This window comes from Candoia aspera, chromosome 6 (assembly GCF_035149785.1).
Source record: "Candoia aspera isolate rCanAsp1 chromosome 6, rCanAsp1.hap2, whole genome shotgun sequence".
Taxonomy (NCBI): Eukaryota; Metazoa; Chordata; class Lepidosauria; order Squamata; family Boidae; genus Candoia; species Candoia aspera.
Window position 1 is genome coordinate 85799806 of NC_086158.1, and position 10466 is coordinate 85810271.

A 10466-nucleotide genomic window follows, 5' to 3' on the forward strand; every position below is an offset into this window, starting at 1 on the left:
ACAGTAATTAAAGTGGCAAAGTGGGCTTATTTTTCCATTCTTATTGCACCCACAGATACCCAACAGCTTTATTTAAAGTGACCCATTCCCTTTTAGGGAAATCGGGTCTGAGAGAACTGCTGCTGGATCACTGTGAGGAATTTTCTAAGCACCTGGAGGATAATGTTCGCATCTGTATGGAGTTGGACACTAGCTTGGCAGGTCCAGTTTTGCTGACGGAGACAACATCTTGTGTAGTTATCTGGGGTCAGTTTGAGTCAATGAGTCCTAAGGAAGCAGACAGAGTTTTCTGTGCAGTGAACCCTATTGAACTGGCTGTAGGCGTTAGAACTGGGGATCACCGTGTTGTAGTAGTTCTCCTTCCCAAGTGGCCAATTCCAGTTGGTGGGTGGAGAGGGGTCAATAAAACCATTACAAGAGAGCAGAGGACTTGGCACTTTCCTCCCTTTTATCTAACATCTACATGAGGTCCCTGGAGCAGGTCATATGGTGGCATGGAGTGAGATATCAACATGCAGGCAATACCCAGGTGTATTTTGCCACCTCAGGCTGCTAAGCTGATGCAGTGGAGGCTATTAGGGTTTGGATTGGAGGAACAGACTTAGACTTATCCTAGCATATTGAAATGGCTCCGGGTACAAAATTCTTCTGATGCCAGAGAGATACCATCTTTGGTTCTGGATGGGACTGTATTCTCATGGACAAAGGTAGCTAACAATTTGGGGGTTCAACTCAGCTTTTGTTTAAGCAGTAGTTGGAGGCCATAGCCAGGACACCCTTCATAAAACTGTAACTGGTGCAGCTTGGAAAAGGAAGCTTTTCACACACTCAAGCCTTTGTCACCTGACAGTTGGACTATTGCAATTTACTCTGTACAGGGCTTCGGCTGAAGACTATCCGGAAGCTTAAACTGGTTCAGTATGTAGTGGCCAAGGTGGTAATGGGAGCTTCTAGCATTGTCCATGTAATACCTCTACATTCTACTGCACTGGCTGCTGGTCAACTTCCAGATGCAATTCAAGATGTTGGTTATCATCTTTGAAGATGGTTCTCTCTCAGAAACTCTTCCATCTTCAGGGACCCCTAAGCAGGGCCTTCTGAATGCTGGCATCTCTCTTACAGAACTACTTTACTTGCCCTTGTATATAAGACTACCTCCTCCCCAAAGAAGTAAAAACTTAGTTGTGAGAGACAGGATTTGAGGATGTTAGACTTTGATATCTACTCCTGATGATCAGTATATAAGCTATTTTGATTATTGTTATGTTGCTTTTAATCCTGGAGTTCAATTCAGTCCCAAACTCTACAGCACCTTTATTTTTTATTCCGTTTTTTTTGGGAAGCTCTTTGTTGAGCAACTTTTGTTGAGCAACTTTCATCCCATTCAAAACCTTTTTTAATTTCCATCAAATAATTTCCATCAAAATTATTCTGTACTTTCTCTGCCTAATAATGAATTGAATGTTTGTTACTGATTACTCTTATTCGATCCTGCTTCACATGTCATTTTTTCAGTCACAAAAATATGTTTTTATTGTACAGCACAACTGTAAATTATGCACAAAAATGCACATTTTGACAATAAACCAATCGTCATCAGGCAAGTACAAATGTTCAGTTAACTGGAGATGGATTATATGATTGGTCTTTCATTGAGGGTGTCACATGATTGATTCTCTGAGTTATCTAAGAAATATTCTGTATTCCATGTCCTTTCAAGTTCACTGCTCCTTTCACTATAATTTTTTTTGGCCACCTATTTCCATTTTACTTCCTTCCTGCATCTTTTGGGTCCTAAAAGTACTTTATATAAAAGTTGGTTTTATTAAAAAAAGATAAATTTCATAAAAAAGCATTTTATGTGTCTGAAAAAAGATGAAGGCCTTGAAGGTACTTTTGTCCCACTTACGACTGAAGTATTGTACTGATCTTGGTGATTGCCACTATTATTTGATTGCTTTTGAAGTTATTTTAAGCTTTTTATTTATATCTAGATTGTATGTGATACAAATATTTGACATATTTAGCATTTTCTGGCTTTAATTTTTTTTCTTAATCCATTCAATTGTGTCTGATTCTCAGAGACTGCCTGGACAAGTCCCTGCAGTTTTCTTGGCAAGGTTCTTCGGAAGTGGTTTGCCATTGCAAATCTATCATAGATGTATAATAAAGATTAAGAATGTGCTTTGATAGAGTTATACCTTATTTTTGTAAAAGGTGTAGCTGCTGCAAAAGACCATGATATAGGAACGACAAATCTTCATATTGAAGTATCTGATGTTGTGAACATCCTTGTCAGTGTTGGCATAGCAAAAGGGAATGGGGTCCCTTCAAAATCAGGTAAAAATAAAATCTCTGAATGTGTACATAATATTACTGCTATGAATGTGTGCAATAGAATCTGTAAATTTAGCATAAATCAGCCCAGCATAATACTTCAAAAGCCCCTAGTTTTCATGAGATTCTTCCACTTGTCAGTATATTTTTTTATAATAATGGTTTGAATCCTAAGAAAAGCTCATAGGGAAAAGTTAGCAAAATCTGAAGCTAAAAGGCATTGAAAGGTAATTTATATACTTTTCACCCTCTTCAAATATTTAAGTCTATGCTTTATGTGTTGGTTAATAATTTTTAATCCGGGAAGAGTTTGATGCTCTCCATCCTCTCTTGGTTAAAGTTCAGCAGAAGGATGGTGTTTGTAATACAGCGTTAGCTATAGAGCACGACTTGTCCATCTCTAGAAAGTAACTCCATTTGTCAACTCACAGGGGTATTAAGGAAGTTTGAAGAAGAAGATTTGGATGACCTGCTAAGAAAACGACTGAAGGACTCGAGTGAATTGCCAGGTGCTTTGTGGCATGTTTATGCCAGCACGGATGCTGACAAGATAAAGGAGTTTCTACAAAAGGTTAGTTTTACTCAGTTATCTGTTGTATTACTAGAACTAAATAGTCGTAGTTTCAGACCTAAGTACAATGTGTGTGCTTTATGCTAAAGCCCAATTTCTAGACATTCTTAGATGAAACAGACTGTATGTATGTATGTATGTATGTAGCACACTTTTCCACCGCCCATCTCAAACACAACTTTGGGCAGCTTACAATACATTAAAACAACAGCAGTTCATATCAATTAAGAACATTATAAAATATAAATATACAATATAACAAAACTCTGAAAATATATAAATATTATAAAATAGATAAAGTAAACAGCTAAAACTCAAGATGATAAGATGTTAAAATTCTCCAGGGCCGTATTATGGCACCAGCCACCCCCGTGACAAACCGTCCCCTCTTCCATCCCGAGCAAGGTGTCACAGCCACATCTTAAGCTCCTTCCGAAAGGCCGGGAAGGTAGGGGCTTGCCTCACCTCTGGGGGTAGCTTATTCCAAAGGGCGGGAACTATGGCAGAGAAGGCCCTCCTCCTGGACCCTGCCAATCAACACTCCTTTGTGGACAGGGTCTGCAACATGCCCTTTCTGCCTGACCAGGTGGGACGGGTCAATGTAATGGGGGTGAGGCGGTCCCTCAGGTAACCCAGTCCCATGCCATGTAGGGCTTTAAAGGTGGTAACCAACACCTTGAATTGGACCCGGAAGCAAACCGGTACCCACTGTCCTTCCTCTTTATGTGGATCACATAAATTAGGAAAATTATATCTAGTTCTAGATATCACACTTTAAGAAGGGGACTTGGAAATGGTACTTACCCAGAAGAGAGCAACTGAGATGATAGAGTAACCAGGAAGGAAAATATAGGAGGGATAGTTGGAAGCTTTGGATCTGTTAAGCCTAGAAGAAGAAAAGACTAGAGGAAGACATGATGGCTGTCATGAAGTACCTGAAGGGTTGCCATGTAGAGGATGAGGCATACTTGCAGTGTTGTTTCGGAACAAGAAACAAATCATGAAGAAGCAGGTTTTAATTGAACATCAGAAAAGAAAATCTATGACAATCTTATCACAGACATAGGGAAAAAGAGCATTTGGACCATTGAAACTCACGTTTACAGAAAAGGATGCTAGTTAATGGTAAAAGAAGAGAATTCTTATTTAAACATTTCACTCTATTCTATTTATTAGTGAAGTTTACCCCACACAAGAAAAGTAATGGGTTGGGAAGCAGGCTTTTTCCTGTGCATTCCAGTCCAAATTTTACAGGCGGGGAGAAGATTGCCCTGCAACACAGAAGTACTCTTGTGAGTTCTGAAATTGATCAGGGGTGCGACCTGATTCATGGTGCTTGTGCTGGTTGCCAGTGTATTAGAACATTAATTCTTCTGTTGATTAACTAATTAACACTACACTGTGATAAGAACACCAGAGATGGGGTTTGAGGAGAACTGAGGCAGAATTAAAACATGCCTGGCACTCCCTTTGTGCAACAACATTCAAATTGGTACCACAAACATGGATAGCAAAAAAGAAGGTATATCTACAGTATCTTGAAATCAGAGTTGTCACTGATTTCTATTTATTTACACTCATTCCTTAATCATCACAGGTGGTTCCTTTTTTCAAATCATGTATTACAAATGTATTTATTACAGGTCGCAAAGGAACAAGGTTTAGATGTATTACCAGAGCATGATCCAATACGCGATCAGAGTTGGTATGTAAACAAAAAACTCCGCCAAAGACTGTTTGAAGAATATGGAGTAAAAACATGTACTCTCGTTCAGTTCCTTGGTGATGCTGTTATTTTACCAGCAGGAGCCCTGCACCAGGTAATGTTACGTGTAATATGTTACTTTAATTTGTACCTGTTCTAAGACATAACTGACAAGAGGTACTACACTTGATCTTAGCCAAAAATCAAGGAGGTTTTGTTTTGGTTGTTTTGTAGTTGACAAGTAAAATAGTTCTGGAAGAATATGTCAATGCATTAGGCATTTTCCCAAAGGTTATTTAAAATGTTGGGGCTTTAGGCTAAGACGTTTAAAAAACATATCTGCAAACAAATAAAGTATTTTCTTGTTTGCCTTCTTAGATGTAACCCTCAACTAGGGAGCAAATTAAATGGTGGTTCTGTTAAGCCTCTTGTCTGAAGGGAAAAAGGTTATAAATGCATTTATATTTTACCCTCTCTCTCTAAGGTTACATCATAATTTCCTTCTTTCCATAAACTATACTTCTTAATCTTCAAACTTGTAAACCACAAGTTCATTTTTCTCTTTTTTCAGCAAAAAGTCCATGAGAGGTTTCTAGTCACAGATAAATGTAGTTGTTGATCTTCCTCTAATTAGTCAAGTTAATTTTGCCATCTCTGCTAGTTCTTTCTTCACCAGCCATTCCTCCATTGTCGATATTTCAGAATCTTTCCATTTTTGTGCATATAATAGTCTCGCAGCTGTAATCATATATAAAAATAATCTTCCATGGCGCTTTTCTAATTGACTGTCCATTAATCTCAGGAAGAAAAGTGCTTGCTTCAGTTGAATGTTGATCTTTAAAATGTTTTATATCATTATATGTATTTGAACCCAGAAATTTCTAGCTTTCTTACATTTTGAAGTATTTTATATTTAACCTTTGGTTTTTTTCCCTTGCCATACAAACTTAGATATATCACTCTGCCATTGTTTAAATGGTACATCAGTTGTCAAAATAGGTGTTGTTTGAAACAGAAACATCATTCTTGGCAAAACTTTCATTTTTATCACAGAAATTCTCCCCAACAATGACAATTGTAATTTTCTCCCATTTTAACATGCCCTTCTTGATTTCATACCATATCTTAATATAATTATTCTCATATAACCTACAATTTATATTATAGTGATACCCAAGTAGATCATTTTTTTCTCAATCTTAAAACCAGTTTTTTCCATCAATTCCTTTTGTTTTTCAGTGTTCATAGTCTTTGTTAACATCTTCATCTTTTGTTTGTTAATTTTAAAGCCAGCTAATACCCCAAAGTTTTTCCATTAATATTTCTGTTCCTTCCAGAGGATCTTCCAAGATTATCACCAGGTCATCCGCAAATGCCCACAATTTAGAAGTTTCTCTTTTAATCTTCACTCCAGCAATTCTCTCATCTCACCATATATCTCAATTCAATACTACCAAAGCTAAAATAAATAGCAGTGGTGACAAGGGACATCATTGTCTAGCCCCCTTCTGTATCCCACAAGGTTTTGTTAATTCACCATTTACAATTATCTGTGCCTTTTTTGAAGTATAAATTGATTTTACCCATTTGATAAAATTCTCACTAAAGTCATATCCTCCGAAATGTTAGACAAGAAAGTTCGATTCAAATTGTCAAAGGCGTTTTTTACATCAAGAAAAATCAATGCTGCTTGTTTTTCATTATGTTGTTCCAAGTATTCCAAAATATCCAGTACATTTCTAATATCATCCCTCAGCTCTCTTATGGGTAGAAACCCACACTGATCTTAATGAATAAAGTCCTGTAAAACCATCTTCATTCTCCCAGCTAAAATCATCGTAAATAACTTATAATCATTATTCTGGGGAGTATGTGTCAATCTTGTGAATACCAGATGGCATCATCAGTGTCACACAGTAGATATGGTCTCTTCGGAAAAGGCTCCATCTTTGTGGAGCTTTTTTCCACAGGATTTAGCCTCTCTGGCAGCACTGTAGCCTGCACAGAAATGTGGAAGTTTTCTCTGACACTGTGCTTTCACCTGGTATAGCACTGAACCCTTTTCTTTCTGAGTCCTCTTATATTACAGAAATATAAAGTCTGGATTTCTTTTCTTTTTTTAATAAACGTATCTTTAAAGATAGAAACTATGATCCATCACTGCCAGTCTCAATTGGGCTGTTTTTAAAGCTGCTGTCTTTACTGCTGTGTATTTCCTGTGTGGCTTGCATTTAATCATTATACTGCTTTAAAATCTATTTTTTATTATATTGCAAGATGCTTTGTTTGGCTCTGTCAGTTAAATTTTATTGCAGTTTGTTGAACAAAGAAATCTCTCTGTTAGGCTGTTTGCTGAAGAAAAATGGGCATAAATTGCAGCATGTAACAGATTTACTGAGGCATAAATTTATCTATACATTTTGTGCCAGAAAGTTCTGTTTCATTTCCTTTTCAGTCAACTTCTTTAAGCTGTCCAGTAATAATTGGTTGTTTTTGTTTTTGCTCAGGTGCAAAATTTTCATAGCTGTATTCAAGTAACGGAAGACTTCGTATCTCCAGAACATATTGCACAATCATTTCATTTAACACAAGAACTTAGGCTCTCAAAGGAAGAAATCAACTATGATGATAAGCTGCAGGTAACAGATGAATGCTTGCCATAATTCAGTTTCTGGTGAAACGTCATTCTTCTCTAATGCTGACTTTGAATCTGTGATGACAGCGGTCTTGCCTACATATTGCTTGTATTTAAATTAAGGGTGCATACCTAGAACATGCATATCCTTCCCCTTCTGTTTCTAGGGAGGCAGCCCTATTGGCCCGTAAAGAGAGAGCTGAAGCCAGGGTTGTAAATATTATTCTGTGCTTGAGAAGGTCACTGTTACGCGCAGAAGGGGTTCAGGATTTTGTATGAACCGGCCTGGTGTGCTTCCTTCACTGTCTTTCTTCAAATATTCATTTCTTCCTTGATTTTCTTACAGATAAAAAATATATTATGTCATGCAGTTAAGGAAATGGTGAGAGCTTTGAAAATTCATGAACATGAAATTGAAGATACGGAAGAAAATTAAATGTATGCCTCCCCCCTTTGGGCTCAGAAGAACATAACCTATCATATTTTTCTTTACGATAAAGAGTCTTTTCACCAATATAAGCTGCACGAACCATCAGTGCCAAGAAAATATGTTTGTTATATTTACTTGCTACTGACACTGCAACAAAACAGGCTCTCCTTACAGTTCTTTTGATTTAACTTGAGCTTTTTAGAAATGGAAAACTCTAAGCAGCACTGTGCTGTTATGTATTATAGTGTAAAGGAATTTTTCAAGCTGTCAAAAGTTTAAGATGTATTTATTTTTGGAAAAAACTACAGAATTCTATGCTCTATTGTTGATGAAATGTAAATGTGATTTGTACAGTTTGGTTAAAATAACTTGGATATTTTTCACTGCATTGAGACAGTTACTGTGAGAGGAGGATACAAACACCAGCTATTGCCTGCATTTGAGATATTGCTGAATCCGCACAGCAGTCATGTCATGATCTGAAAATTACTGCCAAATAACTGTAAACTTTGTATCATAAAAAATATATGAACTAGATACTACAGACACTTCAGTATTTTATTGAAGCTATTCAGTGTACAATTAAACATTTTCAAAAATGTGTAATTTATTTAAAATTCGTCTCATTTTGGTAAAATTTATGTGAACTTTTAAAGCTAAATATAAAACTTAATATGCTATGTAAATATATACATATATACATTCAATAATGTATTTTTTTAAAACATTGGCTTGCTTTAATTTGTTAAAAGTGCAAGTGTTAAACATGCTTTGTACATCAAAAGTTGAAAGGGGTTTTACATTTTCCATTAAAAGGACTTTATCAAGCATTGTCTCACTGTGTGTTTTTCATGTTCTGTGGCACATTTGTTAAAGATGTGCATGTCTGGATCATTCATGCACAGCGGCTGCAGGTTGATATGTGTAATGATGACTCTTGTAAACCCAAGTTCGTTGTTTAGTTAACGTCAATCTTTTTGCCCTCTGTAGAGTTCCTGTGAAGGTGGTAGAGCACCGTTCAACTGGCTAAACCAAAGCAAGTTTATCTAATGAAGAATAAACATAATTAAAGTATTTCTTGTTATGTACTGTGTGGGGGAGATGGGCAGTGGTAAAAATATGATAAATAAATAAAATAAATTCTCTTTCATCGCAGCTCTGGCTATAGGAAAAATACTAGCTTAAAACCAGACATCTAAAAGACACATTCAAACCCTTGGACTAGGAAATAGGAGTTAAATCTTATTCTTTGTATACTTCTGTTTTGTTAGCAACAGAGGTCAAATATTTCCATTCTGGCTGAATTAAATGTATGTAAACTAGAGATTGTGTTTGGATGGTTACAATATTCTGAATAAACAAAATGTATGTAATATAATTGGAATATAAATCTAAACTAGTTATCTAAACACTTAAATATGTTCTACCCTAGCTCTCAGTTGTAAATTGAGTACAAATTTTCATTGTAATATTAATTTAGGTCTACATAAATACTTTATCTAATTTTTAAATTACAAATCCTTTATAAAATCATGTTAATAAAAATCCACATAATCAATGCTAGTAATCTGCATAGTATGAATTATAAATCAAATTGAAAAATTATAGTAATTTCTATCTAGTCAATAAGAAATTTATCCTTATTTAACAGACCATCCAAGGCTGATAGAATCATAGGGTTGGATGGACCTTGAAGGTCTTCTAGTCCAACCCCCTGCCCAGTACAGGAATCCTCATACTGTTCTGAACAAGTGGCTGTCCAGTTTTTCTTGAAAACCTCCAGTGATGGAGCACCCCCAGCTTCCAGAAGCAGGCTGTTCCATTGCTTAATAGCTGTCACAGTCAGGAAATCCCTCCTTAGTTCTATTTTGGATCTCTCACCCTCTTCCCTGTGACATCCCTTCATGCATCAGAAGACTGCTATCATGTCTCCCCTTAGCCTTTTCCTCTTTAAGATAAAGATAAACATACTAAGCTCTTTTAACCACTCTTTCTGGGATTTAGCCTCCAAGCTCCTTACCATCCTTGTCATTCTTCTTTACTCTCTTTCCAGTTCTCAGCATCCTTTTTGTATTGTGGCAACTAGAACTGGACACAGTCTTCCAGGTGTGGTCTGGCCAGTGCAGCACAGAGCAGTACTATCATTTCCCATGATCCTGATGTTCATTTTAAGCATTCAGTCGTGTCTGGCTCTTGGCGACTTGACGTGAGCTATCCATGCAGCCCCATCAAGCACGGCTTCTTTTAATTGCTGGATGTTCATCTTGGCATCTGTTTTGATGGTGTTGAGCCAGCGTATTCTTGGCCTGCCCCTTCTTGTTCCACTAATAATTCCTGGCATCACCAACTTCTTTAGTGAGCTTGCACGTATGACATGGCCAAAGTAAGTCAGCCGTAGTCTTACAGTTTTGGCTTCTAATGATGCATCTGGTTTTATATGGTCCAGCACTTCTCTGTGGGTTATTCTAGCTGTCCATGGTAACCGTAACAATCTACACCAGCACCACAATTCAAATGCATCAATTCTTCAGTCCATTCTTAGTCCAAGTCACGCACCCGTACATCATTATGGGAAAGACTATTGCTCTGACTAGTCTGCCTTTTGTATTTAGGGTGATATCTTTGCTCTTCCAGATCTTATTCAAGCTGACCATTGCAGTGCGGCCTAAAGTTATCCTGTGTTTGATTTCAGGTGTGGATTTGCCATCGTGGACAATTTCACCTTGACATTATACCACTATTAATGCAGCAGAACTGTATTGACTTTTTTGGCAGCTGCAGCACATTG

At 37.0% G+C, this 10466-nt stretch overlaps 1 protein-coding gene across 3 annotated transcripts in view; it reads left to right on the plus strand.

The window, feature by feature from the left end:
* Window positions 1-8505, plus strand: part of JMJD1C (jumonji domain containing 1C) — a 137013-nt gene extending 128508 nt beyond the window's left edge. For all 3 annotated transcript variants that reach the window (XM_063307581.1, XM_063307580.1, XM_063307579.1), the window contains exons 22-26: window positions 2218-2340; window positions 2769-2908; window positions 4552-4728; window positions 7121-7252; window positions 7595-8505. In XM_063307581.1, coding sequence (XP_063163651.1) covers window positions 2218-2340; window positions 2769-2908; window positions 4552-4728; window positions 7121-7252; window positions 7595-7684 — 662 coding nt within the window. In that variant the 3' untranslated portion in view covers window positions 7685-8505. The remainder of the gene's footprint in view (window positions 1-2217; window positions 2341-2768; window positions 2909-4551; window positions 4729-7120; window positions 7253-7594) is intronic.
* The last annotated feature ends 1961 nt before the right edge of the window (window positions 8506-10466 follow it).